Below are 20,015 nucleotides of genomic sequence, written 5' to 3' on the forward strand. Positions count from 1 at the left end.
GCAGTGAATCAGAACTTTTGTTTACTGAACAGTTCATCTATATACAGTCTTTAGTTAGTTCCATAGGCAAAATGTTGAATACAGGGAGGCTTCATATAAATGGCAGGCAAAGTCTTTGCAAGATACTCAGAGGGAATAACACTTACAGATCAGGCTGCACTTTTCCTCAGATCCTGTCTGGCTTTCTCCAAGGCCCGTATGCCCTATTGCTGGCTTTATCCTTGGGTAGGGAAACCTTTCTCTGGTATATATCCTCTTGCTGTAAATATCCTTCTGCCCTTCAGCTTTTCTATTTGGCTGGTATAGAGTGGCTCTGCTCTGTACTTCTTAAGGTGCCTGATATCTTCAGGAGGCAAACTCTTCCCCTGGAGGCAAGCTAGGAGCCTGGGCTATCTAGCTGCATGTCAGAAACTGCTCTTCATCTGACCTCTAGCTAAAGTCCATACTGGCTTCTGACTACAAACACCCCTCTCTGAACAGGACCTGACTATATATACTAGGGGGTTCCCTAGCTCCCTCTACTGCCTAGGAGGAGGAACTACACCCCTAACAGGCCTGGTACAGGAGATAATATGACAACATACAATAAAATGCAATATAAAATACCATGACCATGTTCCACAGGAGGTGGAGAACAACGTGACCCAATTGACCCTTGAGTAGTGCCCACATTTACATAGTGGGACACTACATCTGTGACTGCTAGGTGTAGCACCTCGCTCCTGTTCCTGGGGGTTTTCCATCTACACTTCTGCGTGGTGTTCTCTGGTTCCTGTTCTGTTAATGTGTCATGTTCTGATCTGTTCCATGTAGAGCCTAGCAGAGCTGATCTGTGTCTGGATAGCCTAGCAGAGCTGATCTGCGTCTGTTATGATCTGTTCCTGCCCTGTCTATTGTATCATGTTATGGTCTGTTATCCTGTTCTGTGTATTGCCTAGCAGTGCGTAACTGCATCTGAGAGCCTGGCAGTGCTTACTTCTTCTGATGTATCCTGTTCCATGTTTGTCTTATGTTCTGTACCTTCGGAAGAGGATTCCTGTAGTCTCCGGAGGGGGATTGTCCATTCTCTGTTCTGTGCAGCTCTGCCTGGGGCCGCTTAGCTTCTACTGCTTCTGTCACCGCTCTGCCTGTTCTGATCTCTGGTTCTCAGTGTATTCCATTGCTCCTGGTTATGTCTGTCTGTGCCCATATGTTTTGCTTCCTGACGGTACCTCCTGGTCTGTCTGGACCAGCTGCCACTAACTCGGTTTATGCTCTGGAGTAGCCCCTGGCAACTACCTGTGTCCAAGCCTATCCTCACCATCTGGGGCTCTATTGAATACCTGGTGTTGCTTAGTAATGCCCCTCCAGAGTATTGCCAGTCAGTGGCGCAGTGGGTCCACACCCACTGTTCTGTGTAGTGTGCCTGTGCGTACGTCTGTATTCTTGGTCTGTTTTACCTGTAAACCGGTTCCCTGATGTCTCGGAGGTCTGCCTTGGAACCCCTGGCACGTAACAAGGCACACTACTCTGACCTCGCTGTTATTGATTTGTCAGGAGTGTTATCCACATTGTTCTCTGGCCTTTTATTTTATTAATTTTGTACGGGTTCTGGTTGCCCTGTCTGAGGGAGTATATGCATTACCCAGCGGGTATACTAGGCCTGTTACAATTTCTGCTGTTGGTATCTCCTGTAGGGTCTATATTTTTTGTTTTAGTCATCTCACTGTAGCGCTGATATCTCATTTTATACCTACCTGGCCGCTGATACGTTTCCACTGTAGCGATGCCTCTCCCCGGGATTCTATGCAGTACCTGTCACTCTGGCGTCTGGGGGGGCGTGTTCATCACACTCCCTTACTCCTCAGTCGCTGTGAGCTGCGGCTCTCCTGCCCAGGGGGTGGGGCTAAAACTATAATTACCCAGAGTTCAGCCTTCAATGTATGGCCATCACAGCGCCGGGGCTAGGGCATCCTGCACATTATCAGTGGCGGGCAAATCTATAATTTTAGCCACCTACTGTAGCTCGGCTCCTGATGAAGCGTGGGGTCTCACCCACGTGGACCCACTAAAAACATGAGTGTGGACACTGCGATGGTTTACCTGGTGGATCAACTATATTAGACTCAGGAGGCACGATCCCTTCCCTCAGTGGCTCAATTTACACCTAAGCGTTGTACCTAGTGCACTGTATGTACCATTGTGCACTGATCATTTTACATACGCTTTGATTTTTTAGGAAGTGCACTAGATGTGTAAGGTTTATATGGGTTTACCCCTCTGCACATTTAGAGCACCTCTCTTGCCTGCCCAGGTCTCATAGGGCATGTTTGCACCGTTTCTTTTATATTTATTAAAGAATTTTGTTATTTTTGTTTAATCAGGCAGTGATTTAGTTATTTTATTAGAACGCACTACCGCCATTATCTTTTCTTTTTGTGTGATAAGGAACACATACAGTAAACCTTCATAAACATGTAATGGGTATTGCTAGAGAAGTGATCTGTATATTTTACTCTATAGATTGGGTATAGACAGGATAGGGACAATGTAAATTGGAAAATTTATTGAACATTAACATGTACACACGACTTCTGTATATGCTCACTGTATGGCCCTATGATATGCTCTACAATAGGGTATGTCCCTATATATTCTCCTTTGTGTCTTTTCTATTATGTAATCATACAGATACGAAAATGACCAAAAAATAAAACAACATGTTCCGTACTCCTCCTGACCAGTAAGATGGCAAATTTGTATCACAATTTCCATCATGTTTTAATGACATCAAAAGTGATGACCTTTTGCTTTCCCCTCCATAAGCTTTAATAACAGCAGGCAGGGAGTTAAACAGTGATCAGTGATCTATGCTGTGCAGCCAGGATGATGGCCATGTATTACACCTGTGGTCCTACTCTAGCAGGCACAGCAGTAGTGCCTATGTGATCACAATGTCACAAAAGTTTAGTGCAGGTTTTTTAGTACTTTAGTACTGTCTGTACAGTACTAATATGACATTGATCCTCAATGGGTTAAAAGGGGTTTTCAAAGACTTTAATACAGATAACCTATCCTCAGCATAGGTCATCAGTATCTGATTGTGGGGGTCCAACACCCGGGACCTCTACCGATCAGCTATTTGAAAAGGTACCGGAGCTCCTTTGAGCACCACAGACTTCTCTCAGCTCACCAAGCACAGTGCCAAATAGTCTAAACAGACTAGTATAGCCACTGTGCTTGGAATTGAAGCTCAGCCCTATTCACTATTATGGGGATGAGTTGTGCCTAGGCCACTTGACCGATGAATGTGTTGTCACACTGGCCTAGAAAAAAATCTGAAAGAAGGCAGCAGCACTACTGTGAGCGCTGATGCCTTCTCCAGCAGTTCATCAGTGGGCGTTCCAGCTGTTGGATCTCCATTGTTAAGGTACTGATGACCTATCCTGAGAATAGGTCATCGGTATTAAAACCACAAGTTATAAATCAGAAGGCTGCAGGTCCTATAATGAAGCTCCACGTTTCCTACAATCTAAACATTAAAATGGCTTCTCCTCTGAGTGAGTTCTCTCATGTTTAACAAGGTTTCTGACTAAAACACTTCCCACATTCTGAAAATGAAAATGGCTTCTCCCCGGTGTGAGTTCTCTGATGCCGAATAAAATTAGATTGACTGGTAAAACATTTCCCACATTCTGAACATGAAAATGGCTTCTCCCCTGTGTGATTTCTAAGATGTTGCATAAGCAATGATTTCACACCAAAATACTTACCACATTCAGGACACATAAATCGCTTCTCCCATGTGTGAGTTTTCTGATGAATTAACAAGATGTGATTTCAGACTAAAACATTTCCCACATTCAAGACATTATAAATAGCTTCTTCCCTGTGTGAGTTCTCTGATGCCGAATAAAATTTGATTGATCGGTAAAACATTTCCCACATTCTGAACATGAAAATGGCTTTTCTCCTAAGTGGATTCTTAGATGGCCCACAAGACATGATTTCTGACTGAAACACTTCCCACATTCTGAACATGAAAATGGCTTCTCTCCTGTGTGAGTTCTTTGATGTTCTATAAGCAATGATTTCACACCAAAATACTTACCACATTCAGGACACATAAATGGCTTCTCCCCCGTGTGAGTTCTCTGATGTGTAACAAGATTTGATTTCTGACTAAAACACTTTCCACATTCAAGACATGAAAATGGCTTCTCCCCTGTGTGAGTTTTCTGATGCTGAATAAAATTTGATTGACTGGTAAAACATTTCCCACATTCTGAACATGAAAATGGCTTTTCACCTAAGTGGATTCTTAGATGGCCCACAAGACTTGATTTCTGACTAAAACACTTCCCACATTCTGAACATGAAAATGGCTTCTCTCCTGTGTGAATTCTTTGATGTACTAAAAGCAATGATTTCACAACAAAATACTTACCACATTCAGGACACATAAATGGCTTCTCCCCCGTGTGAGTTCTCTGATGTGTAACAAGATTTGATTTCTGACTAAAACACTTTCCACATTCAAGACATGAAAATGGCTTCTCCCCTGTGTGAGTTCTCTGATGCCGAATAAAACTTGATTGACCAGTAAAACATTTCCCACATTCTGAACATGAAAATGGCTTTTCCCCTAAGTGGATTCTTAGATGGCACACAAGATCTGATTTCTGACTAAAACATTTTCCACATTCTGAACAAGATTTTTTTTTAAAATGTTTCCCACATTTCTGTTTAGTTCTTGTTTTGCCAATCAGTGATTGATTACACAAACTTTTCTTGTGACCAGTGGTGTCGGTGGATAGAGCTTCGCTTTGAAGGACTGAGGATACATTAGGAGTTATTGAATTATCTTGTGTGGTATTGTTTTCTTCTGCTTCATGGTTGGAAGATAAATTTAAGTATCCATGGGAGCTGCTTAACCCATCTTTACCTAGAAAATTAAACAACATTTTCTCATTTTCCCAAAGCAAACTATTTTGTATTAATCATATAAGGTTTACTAAAACAATAGTAAGCCAGGATCAGGAAACAAAGTAAATCGGAAATGTAATAACACAGGATAATGTACAATTTAGCAAGAAAATCACTTTTACCTGTATAACGTTTTCAGGAGTTCTTAGTCTGCAAAGTTCCCAGAATTTACTCCCTTGTAGAGATAGTGAAAGGTGTTTCTATCCAGAACAGGGATGCCCAACCTGCAGCCCTACACCAGTTGCAAAACTACAACTCCCAGCATGCCCACACAGCCTACAGCTATCAGCAGGGCATGATGGGAGTTGTAGTTTAACAACAGCTGGAGGGTGGCAGGTTGAGCATCCCTGACCCAGACCATACAGTATAATACATCCAAATGTCAACAGACAACACAAGCTCCCCCAAAGTGTATAGGATAGATATCATGAATAGAAATAAATTTGGCATGAACATGTACACACCACCTGAGTATACGCCCACTGTATGGCCCTAATATATGCTCTATGCCACCCATATGCTTAACAAACTTTTCACAATTTGGGAAACATTATTAATGAATGAACACCAGGTTTTTACTTATCTTTACCAGTGCCAATTAGATTGTGGCTGAGAGGGTCCACTGCTAGGATTAGCTAAAGCTTGTGTGACCACCTACTGTAATTTCATGGGGCCTATGTCTTTTCTGGACATTACCTAGACCTACTCTTATACATGCTAAATTGCAAAACACATTTCTTGCTTCAAGTGACTCTCAGGTTCAAAAAAACAAATTCACATTAACTGGGAAATGACCAGAACACTTACATGGTGCCCTCCTTTTCAACTCTTTAGCTGCAGATCCACCAATTCCCACCCTGCTTCTCAGACTGCATGATGCATACCACACATTTGGTAGCCCAAGACACTTCCAGTTGCCCTTGGATTGGCCAGTAGTGCTCACGTGAACAGTGTTGACCAAACTAAGAGCAGGGCTGGACAATAGGAAATGTCCTGGGCTACTAATGCAGAGTGTGCAACAGACAGTATGAGAAGGAGTGCGGCCATCTTCAATGGCAGAAGAAGTTTCTGTGAATTAGCAAATCTTCAACTGAAAATATGCAAAGCAGGGCACCATTTAAGTGCTCTCTTCTCTCCCAGTCAATGTAAAAAATTTTATAAAGAGGAGGGTTGCTTTGATTTTGGGATTCTCCTTTTGTTGTACAAGTATCCTATTAAGACCAACGGCAAGTCCTTAGCACCTGTACGGACCCTTTCCTCCTATGGATATATCTGGCTAGTCAGTTCTCTGTTATAATTGGCCTCTCACCACAATTACTATAATTTTACCACAGTTATTAGGACATTTATTTTTATATATTCTTTAAGAAACCTGACCTCAAGATATACATTATATCTAAAAACTGGAAATATAATAAACAATATGGAATGATCGCTGTTATAAAATCATTATCCCATAAGAACAGAACAATCACTGAAGAGGAAAACTCAATTCCTCAATGCACGTTTCTCCAACTAAAAGAAAGGAACCTTCATCATGGAAGCCCTAACACTTTCTTTTATATAACCTATTCAGTGCATTGAATATAAGGAATTTCACAAACCAAATAGGTAAATTTAAGAGAAATAATTAAAATCTGGAACTATAATGAACAATATGGAAACATTTCTCTGAATAGATTACAAGATTATTACCCCATAGGAAGACAATGGAATAATCATTGCAGAGGAAAACTCAATTGAATATCGTGAGCTTTTCCAACCAAAAAATGAAGGATCCTTCATCATGGACACCAAAATGCTTTCTTTCATATATTTCTGATCTGTGAATTGGGTATGAGAAATCTCACAATCCATTTATGCAATTTGAAGAGTCAGAATTTGAAAATTAGAATCTACATAAGAATTACGTGAACAATCCACAAAATAAAACACATAAATAGGCATACTGGATCCTAGAATTTGTCCGTTCCATTGTAGTGGCTTGTAACTTAGGACATAAAATTACGTGAAGTTCAGAAAACTTCAAAGATATGACAGATCGGAGGTGAAAAATTATCCCTACCAAATCAGTAAAGGTTTTCTTATCAGTTTTATCAGACTGAGACATCTCTCTTGGACCATCTATTAAAAAATAAACATTCTTGTTAAAATTCTGTATCAAACTAGAAAACTGCCTCACCCTGGCTAGTACCTACTGCACCTCCTCTCCTGGAGATAACGTAAGGTTAATCGCCTGACACGCTTAGGGAACAGGATATACCACAAAAGAGGATCAATTAAAAAGTTTTCCTCTCAATGGCCTGCCTGGATTTAATATTTAGGACTGGCTGGTGAACACCTTGCCAAATTATCTGTACTCTGCAATGGCTAATTACATTTTGGCACCCACTGGGATGGCTGTGAGGAGAGCGTAATTTGTTTGTATGACGCCTGGTGGTGAAAGCTTTTTACACTTTCTATACAGCATTTTCTCACCTTTCATTACATGGAAGAAGTGTTCTTGAATTAGCTTTAGTATGCTTCTTTTGCACAGGAGGGTTGGTGGGGGGGGGGGGGGGATATGTTGTCTTATATTATGACAAATGTTAATAAAAAATAATCTGGTAAAAAAAAATTTTTAGAGCAGGATTTTCTTCATCTTCAGCTCTGTGGATCATATCTGCATTTCCAGTAGCCGCTGATAAATCACTTCCAGTACAAGTGGTTGTGACTCCAGCTGATTATGGCCACAATGACACCACCTTCATCAGCAATAGACACATTGGGAGGGTTTATAGAGTATGTTCCCCTCAGGACCACATACAGTTTCTCCACTGCCTGCATTTCCTTTAGTCCAGATTAAATAGGTCGCATATGGTCCAGAGAGTTCCTTTTAATTATCACGTGGAAGGGGCCGATTTATTTACAGGTGTTACCCAGTAATATATAATGATGACCTATCCTCAGGATAGCTCATCATTATCAGATAGGCAGGGATCAGAGTCCCGGCACCTCCGCCAATCAGCTGTTATGGAGAGCTTCCACTCTCACCAGGTGAGCATAGCCGGCTCCCGGCATCTCTCCCAAGCACAGTGCTGTGCATAGTACAGTGGCTGTGCTTGGATCCAAGTCACAAGTAACAGATCGGATGGCACTACTTCCACCCCCTATCTCGAGGTTAGTATGTGAACAGACCCGAGTCCATATGGATCCACACCGCGGTGCTCAGCCAATAAGGAGAAAACTAGTCGCAGAATAACCATCTGAAGAAACAGGAAAAGGCGGCACTCACCATACTCGTGGAATCTTTTTATTAATCCAGGTAGATTACATACAAATGTGCAGTATAAAGGGCGGACTAGCGTACCTTACACCAGTGGACCATGGCGACGGCCATTTCACGCAAGATCGCGCTTCCTCAGGCCAATGACGTCAGGATGTACATACTGTACGTCCTATCTTTATACCATCGACGCACTTAAAGAGCCACAATCTGCTCAAAAAGTGAATTGAACATAAAATCATAAAGATACAAGCATTAATCAAACATGGCTGTGCTTCGTATTGCAGCTCAGCCCAATTCACTTCAATGGGGCTGAGCTCCAATTAGGGCACGTGACTGATGTACGGTGGTGTCATATGGCCTAGGAAGATCTGAGAGAAATTCTATAGCACACCAATTTTGACTGATATTACAGTGTAGTTTTAATTTATTTCTTTTTAAACACTTTGTGTCACATTACATCCAATATTATTCAAGGCATCACATGCGACTATGTACATTGTGCCGACGTTTCGGTCACTAATGACCTTTATCGGGGGATCTGTAATCCATGCGCCCAGGAGGAAAGGGATGTGACACAAAGTGTTTAAAAAGAATGAATAAAACGACACTGTAATATCAGTCAAAATTGGTGTGCCATAGAATTTCTCTCAGATATTTACTTATCCCTCTGTGAGCACCCACCTGCAAGAAGATGTGCAGATCTCAATTACCAAAGCATCGCCTAGGAAGAGGCAACGGCGCTCATGGATTTTCTAACCCACTGCTGATCTGATTCTGTGGAAAGGTCATCATTATTTATTACCGGATAACCCCTTCAAGTTATGAAACCTTGTTCTCCTCTACTGATGGAAAATTGACTACAAGAATAAGCAGTATGTTCTGTAATCCTGACCAGTGAGATGACGGCTTTGCTTCAGTATTTCCATAATGAAGTGTGAATGACGTCAAATGGGGATGCCTCTTTGTTCACCCCCCTCAATGTATTAATCAGCTGTGATAACAGCAGATAGAGGGTTAAACAGTGATCTATGTTGTTCAAGCAGGATAATGGCTGTGTATTACTACTATTGTTGGCATAATGGCAGTGTCCATGCAATCAGAATGCCACAATAGTTTAGTGCAGGTCTTCTGAGTACTCCTGTCTGTACCGTACTAATACAACACTGATCCTCAAGGGGTTAAGTTCTACATCAGAAGGCATCATTAGGCAGCAGGTCCTACAATGAAGCTCCAAATCTGTCACATTTCCTAGAATCTAAACATTAAACTGGCTTCTCCCCTGTGTGAGTTCTCTGATGCTTAATAAGCCCTGATTGACGTATAAAACATTTTCTACATTCTGAACATGAATACGGTTTCTCTCCTAAGTGGATTCTTAGATGACTCATAAGATGTGATTTCAGACTAAAACACTTTCAGGACACATAAATGGCTTTTCTCCTGTGTGACTTCTCTGATGTCTATCAAGAATTTCAGAGTAAAACATTTTCCACATTCTGAACATGAATATGGTTTCTCTCCTAAGTGGATTCTTAGATGGCTCACACGATTTCAGAGTAAAACTTTTCCCACATTCTGAACATGAAAATGGCTTCTCTCCTGTGTGAGTTCTCTGATGTCTAACTAGAAACAATTAAGCTTTATCGAAACAATAGCAAGACGAGAAATATATAGTAAAATAGGACATGTAAGAAAGCAGGATTATGTACAATTTCAGTATTTCACGTACTTGTAAAAAAAAAAAAAAAAGAAAGATCAAAAAGATCAAAGAAAATATCATGGTTTTCAGGAGTTCTTTGTCTGCAAAGGTCCCAGAATATGATTGCTTTGTCAAGACAGCAACAGGCGTTTCTATTCAGACCATACAGTATAATATTTCCTGTATCTGAATGTCAATCTGCCATCAACAGGTTGCCAAGTGGCTGCTGAACTGCTCATAACAAAATGGAGGAGCAGCTCAGGCAAGATCAAATAAGGAAAAAAATATATCTAAAAAAGAGATAATTACTCTTACCGGTAATTGTTTTTTCCAATAGCCTCCACAACGGCACTCACAGGAGGGTGTCCCCGCCCCAAGGACAGGAAACAACGTAGAAGCGGAAGATTTAAATGGCCTCCTCCCCCTTACCTATTCAGTCAATAAGAGAGGGCACGGAAATGATGCAAGAAAGAATATGTATTAAAGAACAAAGGATAATTACATCATTATAGTAAACAACAAAAGAGAAATATAACAGGGTGGGAAAATCCTAGTGCCGTTGTGGAGGCTATTGGAAAAAACTATTACCGGTAAGAGTAATTATCTCTTTTCCCCAGCGCCTCCATAACGGCACTCACAGGAGGATTGACAGAGTAAATATGCCTGGGGAGGGACTGCAGCTGAAATTACTCTGCGACCAAAGGACAAGTCCTGGTTTCTATAAACGTTCAATCTGTAATGGTTAAAGAAAGTTATAGGGCTGGCACATGTGGCCGCCCTACAAATCTGATCCAACGAGACTGATGCAGCTTCGGCCCATGAGGAGGATACTGCTCTGGTGGAATGAGCCCTAATACCCTCGGGAGGTTGAAAATCCTTCTGTAAATAGGCAGATCTGATCATACTTTTTATCCATCTTGCTATAGTTGGCTTACTGGCAGCACAACCTTTGTTGGGGCCTTGGAACTGGAGAAACAACTGGTCAGAACATCTGATGGAGGTAGTGTTGTCAAGGTAGCAAAGTACGGTTCTCCTCACATCCAAGTTATGATACCTCTCCTCTTTCTCAGAGAATGGTGAAGGGCAGAAGGAAGGCAGCGAGATTTCCTGCTCACAATGGAATCTAGAAACAACCTTGGGGAGGAAGGCTGGACAGTGTTTAAGGATTATACGATCATCCAGAATTACTAAATATGGAGATTTGCTAGAAAAGGCCTGGATTTCCCCTATTCTTCTAGCAGTTGTTATTGCAGTAAGAAACACTGTTTTGAGCGTAAGTAGTATCAGAGGGATTTCGTCAATTGGTTCAAATAGAGGATACATCAGAACCGAAAGAACCAGGTTGAGATCTCAGGGCACAACAGTAGGACGAGATATGGGGACCCTTCTCATAGCACCTTTTAGAAAGCGCCTGACCAATGGGGATTCTGACAATTTAATGTCCAAGAATGCACTTAAGGCCAAAACCTGTACATCGAGATTTGCCGGTCTAAGGCCTTTATCAAGCCCTGCTTGAAGAAATTGTAAAATTTGAGGAATCCCCAGGGAAATTATGTTACCTGAAAAGGACAGAAAGGCATTCCAGGTCCTCAGGTAGATCTTTGACATTATGGGCTTCCGACTAAGCAGGAAAGTGGTAATCACCGCATCTGAGAGACCTTTTTTCTTTAGGGCCCAGCGTTCAGTCTCCAGGCCATTAGGCTTAGTCGATTGACACTCTCATGACGCACTGGCCCTTGGTGTAGGAGATCCGGCGTCGATGGGAGAGTCCAGAAGTTTCCTGCGGAAAGTCTGAGCAGTAGGGGAAACCATGACCTTCTTGGCCAGTAGGGGGCTATGAAAATTACATTGGCCCCTTCCTCTTTCACCTTCATCAGAGCTTTGTGTATCAAACTGAAGGGGGGGGGGGGGGGCGTAAAGAAGACATCTGGGCCACGGCCGGGACAGAGCATCTACCCACAGTGGTTGATCCCCCTGGGAGAGGGAGCAAAATTGTCTGGTCCGTTTGTTGACTCTTGAGGCAAACAGGTCCAATTCCGGAGTCCCCCACCTGAGGCATAATTGATGAAATACATGAGGATTCAAGGACCATTCCCCTTCTCTTAAGGTTTGGCGACTGAGGAAGTCGGCCAACGTATTGTCCTCCCCTCTGACATGTATAGCTGTTAGTGAAGTAAGGTTTTTCTCTGCCCAGTAGGGCTGCAGCTAACGATTATTTGAATAATCGATTAGTTGTCGATAATTTCATCGATTAATCGGGAAAAAACACCAAAATGACAAAAAAAAGGGGTTTATATGATTTTACTTGAAAAATTATGTTCAAAGGCCATATTAAAAAAAATATGTGAATGGCACTGTTATGGGGGGATCTGTGGATGGCACTGTTATGGGGGGATCTGTGGATGGCACTGATGGAGGGGTTCTGTGGATGGAACTGTTATGGAGGGGATCTGTGGATGGCACTGTTATGGAGGGGATCTGTGGATGGCACTGTTATGGAGGGGATCTGTGGATGGCACTGTTATGGAGGGGATCTGTGGATGGCACTGTTATGGAGGGGATCTGTGGATGGCACTGTTATGGAGGGGATCTGTGGATGGCACTGTTATGGAGGGGATCTGTGGATGGCACTGTTATGGAGGGGATCTGTGGATGGCACTGATATGGAGGGGATCAGTGGATGGCACTGTTATGGAGGGGATCTGTGGATGGCACTGTTATGGAGGGGATCTGTGGATGGCACTGTTATGGAGGGGATCTGTGGATGGCACTTATGGAGGGGATCTGTGGATGGCACTGTTATGGAGGGGATCTGTGGATGGCACTTATGGAGGGGATCTGTGGATGGCACTTATGGAGGGGATCTGTGGATGGCACTTATGGAGGGGATCTGTGGATGGCACTTATGGAGGGGATCTGTGGATGGCACTGTTATGGAGGGGATCTGTGGATGGCACTTATGGAGGGGATCTGTGGATGGCACTTATGGAGGGGATGTGTGGATGGCACTTATGGAGGGGATGTGTGGATGGCACTTATGGAGGGGATGTGTGGATGGCACTTATGGAGGGGATGTGTGGATGGCACTTATGGAGGGGATGTGTGGATGGCACTTATGGAGGGGATGTGTGGATGGCACTTATGGAGGGGATGTGTGGATGGCACTTATGGAGGGGATGTGTGGATGGCACTTATGGAGGGGATGTGTGGATGGCACTTATGGAGGGGATGTGTGGATGGCACTTATGGAGGAGATCTGTGGATGGCACTTATGGAGGAGATCTGTGGATGGCACTTATGGAGGGGATCTGTGGATGGCACTGTTATGGGGGGACCTGTGGATGACTATGCTATGCGGGGATCTATGGATGACACTATATAGCATCTTATGCTATATGCGTCATCCACAGATCCCCCTCGCCATAACACTGCCATACACAGATCCCCCTCCCCATAACAGTGCCATACACAGATCCCCCTCCCCCATAACACTGCCATACACAGATCCCCCTCCCCATAACAGCCCTGGCCCCTCCGCTCACAGCAGTATTCCTTAACCGGCAGTAACTTTTACTTTAAATCAGCGCATCTTCTTTTACCTTACAATGAAGCTCCAGTAACAGGCAGAGCAGGCAGCGGCGTAACGTCACTTACTCACGTGATGCGCCTGCTCCACCTACTTAATGAATAAAGCAGGCGGAGCATGCGCGTCACGTGAGTAAGTGACGTTACGCCGCCGCCCGCTCTGCCTGTTACTGGAGCTTCATTGTAAGGTAATAAAGATGCAGTGATCTAAAGTTCAGGGACCCGCAGGCATAGCGCCTGACCACCCGCTCCCGCCCGCATAGCAACTAATCGTCCGATTATTCGATAACGGGATTCGTTGACAACGAATCACGTTATCGAATATTATCGATAACGTTGATTAATCTTTGCAGCCCTACTGTCTAGTAGAAGATCTTTGTGGCTACTGCCGCTGGGGAGCGACTCCTGGTTCCCCCTTGTTTGTTTAAATAGGCAACAGCTGTAGTGTTGTCTGAAAATACTTTTATACTTTTTGGCGATGAGAGTGTGAAGGGAGACAATAATGTTGTAAATGGCCGAGAGTTCTTTTAGATTGGAGGAGGCATGCTCCATATCTGTTCCCCAGGTGCCTTGGACCACTTTTCCGTCTGAATGACCCCCCCAGTCTGTACTGCTGGCATCTGTAGTCACAATCATCTGTCCCCCTTGCCGCCAGAAAACCCCTGTCTGAAGGTGCTTCCGAATTCTCCACTACATTAAGGATTTTTTTACTGACCTTGGAATGATCACCTGTTTTTCTAGGGTAGAGGTGGTGCCGTTGCAGGAGGATAGAAGGAACGCCTGTAGAGTTCGTGTGTGGAACTGGGCCCACCTGACCGACGGGATTGTCGATGTTAGAAGCCCCAGGATGGTCATGATGTTTCGTATTGATGTTATATTCCGGCTGCAAAAATGAGAAATTTTCAGGAGCAGATCGCCTTGTTTTTCCTGAGGAAGAAATTACATTAATAGATGGGAATCGTAAAGGACCCCCAGGAAGGTCTTCCTTTGTTTTCCGGAATAAAGTCTGATTTTTTAAAATTTATAATCCACCCGAGAGTGGTAAAACACTTCTGGACCTCTGCCAGGTGGGACTGGAGGACTTCCACAGATGGTAAGGCTACCAGGGAATCGTCGAGATATGGTACGATCTGAATGCCTTTTAGGTAGAGGGTCTTGGTGACTTCTGCCATTGTTTTGGACAATACCTTTGGGGCTGAAGAGAGCCAAAATGGGAGGGCTGCAAACTGGAAATAAAAAAAGCTGACTTTTTAGGAAGACGGCAATTCTGAGGAACTTTTGATGGTTGATTGAAATTGGAACGTGATAATAGGCGTCCTGCAGATCTATGGTCGTCATGAAGCAATCTTGTGGAAGAATGTTTATTGTGGATTTTATTGATTCCATCTTGAAGCGTTTGTATATGATGGATCTGTTTAGACATTTTAAGTTTATTATCAGGGGGTATGACCCGTTTGGCTTTTGGACAAAAAAAAATGGGAGAATAGAAGCCTTTGCCTTGTCCTTCTTCCGGGATCGGACGAATCACGTTCTTTTGAACTAGAGATTAAATCTCTGACTCCAGGCAGGCCTGTTTTTCTTTCTGAGGCAGCTTGTTGACCAAGAAGCTGTCTGGAGGAAAGTAACGAAACTCCAACCTTAGGCCTTGTTTTAAGATGTCTATCACCCACGGAGAGGCTCCTAAATCTTCCCAGATAGAAGCGAAATGCCTTAATCTGCCCCCCACTTGGCATCTGGCGTCATTGCTTTGAGGTTGAGTTCTCGGGGTTGAAAATAAATCCTCTACCCCTACCTTTAGAGGGCTGCCATCTCTTTGACCCTTCCTTTTTCTTAGGGTCCATTTTGGATCTTTTTTGATTCTGAAAGGAACGTCTCTGATGGAAGTAGCGATTTTCCATTGGAAAAACTTTTTTCTTATCCGCAGCATTATCCAAGATGTCGTCCAGGGTGGAGCCAAATAATGTGTCATCTTCACATGGGATAGAACATAAACGACCAAAAATATGTCGGGCCCATCTACCGAACGACAAGGTGGGTGCTACTTTGCCCAGATTGTAGGCTGTAAGCCCAGGAGAGGCATGTTAGAGTAGGCCCCATCCGATGAGAAGCCACCTTATCGTTCGGTAGATGAGCCCGACATATTTTTGATCAATTATATGCGCAAAGAGCTTCTAACTGCTCTTACAGTAAGTATGGCCACCAAGCAGTTTATTTTTCATTTAGTATTTGCTTATATCTTGCTGTTACCTGTAGTTCTACTAATCAGAGAGCGAGGAGAACGTCTGTGAATTCCTTCATGAAATTTGAACGCTGGGCCGCCGGAAGCACCGCCCACCCGCGAGATTCTCTTGCCCAAGGAGAATCTCGGCAGATTACGTCACGCGCAGGATCCCGCGACAGTTCCCGCTCAGAACGGTCGCGCGTGCCCGGGGAAGCCTGCAAGCAGAGCTTACTCCCAGGAACGGGAAAGGGAGGCCTTGCGTCCCCGGGGGACCTGTACCAGCCCTCCCACATGAACGTGGGGAAGGACCCCCAAGAAGGAGGCAAGGCTGGGCGACATAAAAAGAGTTTTTCCCGACTGAATAGGTAAGGGGGAGGAGGCCCTTTAAATCTTCCGCTTCTACGTTGTTTCCTGTCCTGGGGGCGGGACACCCTCCTGTGAGTGCCGTTGTGGAGGCGCCAGGGAAAATAAGAAAATATGAGTATCTGATTTAAGTTATATTAGCATTAGGGGTAACAGTGATGCAAAGTGCTCATGAATTATTTTCTTCCAAGCATCATGAACATCACACTCAAATCATTAGCCATTTCTCTTCTTGTTTGGTCAGCTGCAGGTTGGATCCTACTAAATCTAGTAGAAGTAATATTAATGACGACGAGGAGAACATTTCTCTGGACTTCAGGTCTGGGGGGAACACCACACTGACAACAGCAGGGAAGGGAATATCCACTAGGCCTCAAAGCTAAGGAAAGGGACACCTCCTATAGAACCCTACTCCTTGCCCTAACACCTATCCGTATGGGCACACCCTGAAGGTAGGAAGGCCCATACACTGGAACCTGGAGGCCCTGGAGACCCTAAAGAGCCCTATGCGTATTGGCAGGGCTTGAGACGACCTGTTCCTTCTCAGGTGAAGGAACCAGGGTCTCCCTGAGGCCTAGTGACAACAGGCAAGGAAAGTGTAAACAATCCACAAAGAAACAAGACACTTAACTTCTGTAGAGAGATGGACGAGCAGGATCACCAGAGAGGACAACACACCAACTCTTCCAAAACCAAATAAAGCTATCAACCGCATACTCAGAAGGGTGAGGTCAGACTATATAGGGGAGGAGTGATGACCACTAAGCTACACCTAAAACAAGGGGTGTGGTCATAAACAACAACAACACTAAAGCAAAAGGGACCAAAAAGAAAGTTAGCTCCATTCACGTGTAGCCAGTCTCTTTGATCTTCTGACATCGGGAGGGACTGTGACATTAACACAGGCCAATGTTTCAGGCAATTATTGGGACTAAACAAGCATTCAAAATAATTACCTGATCATTAGCAGAGATGAAGCTGCATTTACATGCAGATGCATTGAGACAAGCGATGTCTACTTCGATAGCTTGTAGACAGAGAATCACGGTTTCTGGGCAGCAGATCCCAGCTTATACCGCACAACCTGCTGTCAAGAAATTATACGTTATGGTGACGGCTGACAGACATCATCACCCGAGGGGCAAATATTGTCCATTCATCGGGTATCTTTACACGACCATTTATCGTGGACAAGCGTTTCTACAAACTCTCATCCTGGAAAATTGGCCCTATGATCAGTCTGTATCAAAAATTTTAATTATTCAAGATTTCTGAAAGACTCTTACCTTTCACTGACATTGATACGGGTTTTTCTAAGCTGATCATTGTTCCTCCAGAACTGTCCTGTAAGATGAAAGACATGGGAAATAAAGAAAACAGAACACAAGTTTATCTTATATCCAGAAAAAGGTAAAAAAAAAAACTAAGAGACCAGAACCAATCTGCTCCAAAAAGAGAAGGATCTCCTCAAGTGGTGATCAGATAGGATCAACATTCAGCCAAGTATTTTATATCATCATAAAAGGCATCAAATGAACTGATCCTATCCTGGAGTAGACGCTGTGCTCATCACCTCCAGTTAGATTATTAGATTAGATTATTGTCGTAGTTTTGACAGAAAAAGTCTTTTATCGCAGCTGGAAATGTGAACTTATTTCCTATTAAAAGGGACTATGCCATAATTGATGTAAAAAATGATAATAAGACATCATCTAGTACATGGTAGAACCAGCACTGAACCTCACGTGGATCCAGAGATCTCCCCATTCATTGCACTAATTGCTCTGCTAGATTTGTTTCAGGCTGGCAACACAGGGAACATGTCCTTTCTCAGGAGGCATGTCCTTTTTTCCGTAGCTCTTTCCCTGTAACTGTCCCACCTTCTAACAGAAGATATGTCTGGTGGCAGCTGAAAAACTAAACTGAGCACATGCGACCACCTCAATGAGGTGAACGGAGAAATAAGGAAAAGAACAAACAGCAGGTGGCGCTATACAGATAGCTTGTATTGAAGAACTCACCGACGATACTAAATGTTTAATTGCATCCACGTGCTGGTTCTAAAAATCTAGAATATTTTTTGTGACCCAATCCCTTTATGCTCTTGTCCTTTGTGGTGACCTAAATCTTGAATAGCCTGCACTAATATTTTGCAAAAGCATCAAGATTATGTAACTAACTAGTAAGTCAATGGGGTCATTTACTAAAGTCCGGCCTCCTAAACATTTGTCCCATCTATGCCGTCCATGCACCAGAAACTAAAATGCCAGTAGTTGGGGTTAATTGCAGTTTTCTGGCATAAATTATTGTAATGTGTCCGGCCCTGGTGGACTCGCCTCTATTTTGAAAAGTGGCAATAGCAGTGAGAATATTAAAAAGTTGCCAGATTTTTGAGCAAAGGGCATTTTTTGTAAAATTTGTATACAATAAAATCTGATTTAAGGACTTCATAAATTACTATAAATTCGTGTCAGTATTCTTCCCTAGAAGCTTTTAGTCTATGATTGTGCTGTTATTTTATGATTTACATCTCTACAGCAAAACTTTCCTTTATCTACCTTGACTCTTAATTGCCAAGTGGATATCCAAACCTTAATGCAATCTTATATAAATCCAGAAATCATGTGTGGCCAATAATAATAAGAAGAGCGGACAGTGTACTCCACTGCTGCTGGGGGAGGTTACTCAATACATCAGTCTATGGGGGATTTGTAGAAACCTCAGCTTCACCTACCTGATAATCCAGTGGGATATTCGGCTTTTCCTGTGGACAGTCCTGGGAATACTGAGGACTGGGACATCTCTCTGGTGGATTTCTCTGACTGGATCCATCTGTAGGAAATACACACAGTGACTGAGTACATTGTCTATATGTAATGTTCAGATGATGGGGGAATCTGACTCTCAGGACTGTTCTCTCCTCTACAGTCATGGAAGGTCTCCTCTTACCCGATGATGTGAGGGACTGGTGGTTCTCCATCATGACGTCCTTGTACAGATCCTTGTGTTCTTCTAAATACTCCCACTCCTCCATGGAGAAATAGACAGCGACATCCTGACACCTTATAGGAACCTGACAACACAAGGACACAGTCATTACCAGACCCTCCCTTGGCGTTATTGTATAATGTCCCACATTCCCAGCAGCGCTCACCTCTCCGCTCAGCAGCTCAGTGATCCTGGTGGTAAGTTCTAGGATCTTCTGTTCATGTATCAGGGAATGAGGTGGAGGCTCGGTGATGGGGCTCTGGGTCCTGCTCCATCCTCCTGACACACGGGGTGTCACACACTCACCAGACGACTTCTTCACTACTGTGTAATCCTGTGTATGGGGAGACGCCGATCACTACAGAGATTCTAAGAATCCTTCACCTTTCCAGTCATTTCCTATTTTATTACTAGAGATAAGAGTGATGTCATGTGAGACTCTCACCTCTCCAGTTATCAAGGAGATGATCTCCAGGGTGAGGTCTAATATCCTCGCAGCCATGAGGTTTCTGTCCTTCTCCATCCTTGATGGGTCATTGATGGAAAGGACCATTGGCTCTAAAAAGAAGAAAGTCCTGCACCTATGGAACCTGAGGGAAACACAGAGGATTGAGAGCAAAATCACATCTGGATGAACATCTTACATGAAGTAAAGTGTTTTACAAATGGAGAATAGTATTACTGATCGTGTACTATGGAGGTGACTACAGATAGGCAAAACAATTCTAAATGAATCAGATTCTTTAAAAATTCCATAAAAACTAAAAAAAAATATCTGAAGTTTTGGTGATTTGATACGGATGAACTGTACAAAACAGCGTCCACCATTTTACATTTCAAATGCAGTACAGTAGTGAGGGAAACAGGACAGAGATGAAGATGGAGAATCACATGACCATTACCCACAATGCCTCTCAGTCAGTCTG

General features: G+C 43.3%; 1 protein-coding gene across 1 annotated transcript; it reads right to left on the reverse strand.

Moving 5' to 3' along the window:
- Window positions 1-2,530: 2,530 nt before the first annotated feature.
- Window positions 2,531-19,280, reverse strand: LOC122934803 (oocyte zinc finger protein XlCOF6.1-like). The gene is made up of 5 exons (XM_044290504.1): window positions 19,256-19,280; window positions 19,051-19,174; window positions 18,836-18,933; window positions 17,388-17,445; window positions 2,531-4,924 (listed from the first exon to the last, which is right to left on the reverse strand). The coding sequence occupies exons 2-5, from the start codon at window positions 19,133-19,135 to the stop codon at window positions 3,843-3,845; spliced, it is 1,323 nt and encodes a 440-aa protein (XP_044146439.1). The 5' UTR covers window positions 19,136-19,174; window positions 19,256-19,280; the 3' UTR covers window positions 2,531-3,842.
- Window positions 19,281-20,015: the final 735 nt, after the last annotated feature.

This window comes from Bufo gargarizans, chromosome 4 (genome assembly GCF_014858855.1).
Source record: "Bufo gargarizans isolate SCDJY-AF-19 chromosome 4, ASM1485885v1, whole genome shotgun sequence".
Taxonomy (NCBI): Eukaryota; Metazoa; Chordata; class Amphibia; order Anura; family Bufonidae; genus Bufo; species Bufo gargarizans.

Coding starts and splice junctions, on each gene's coding strand:
- LOC122934803 (XM_044290504.1), bottom strand. CDS start 19,135: ATGGAGGAGTGGGAGTATTTAGAAGAACACAAGGATCTGTACAAGGAC. Junction 17,446..18,835: donor ATATCCCACTGGATTATCAG/GTAGGTGAAGCT, acceptor TTCATCTTACAG/GACAGTTCTGGAGGAACAAT. Junction 4,925..17,387: donor CGTATCAATGTCAGTGAAAG/GTAAGAGTCTTT, acceptor TTAATTTTCTAG/GTAAAGATGGGTTAAGCAGC.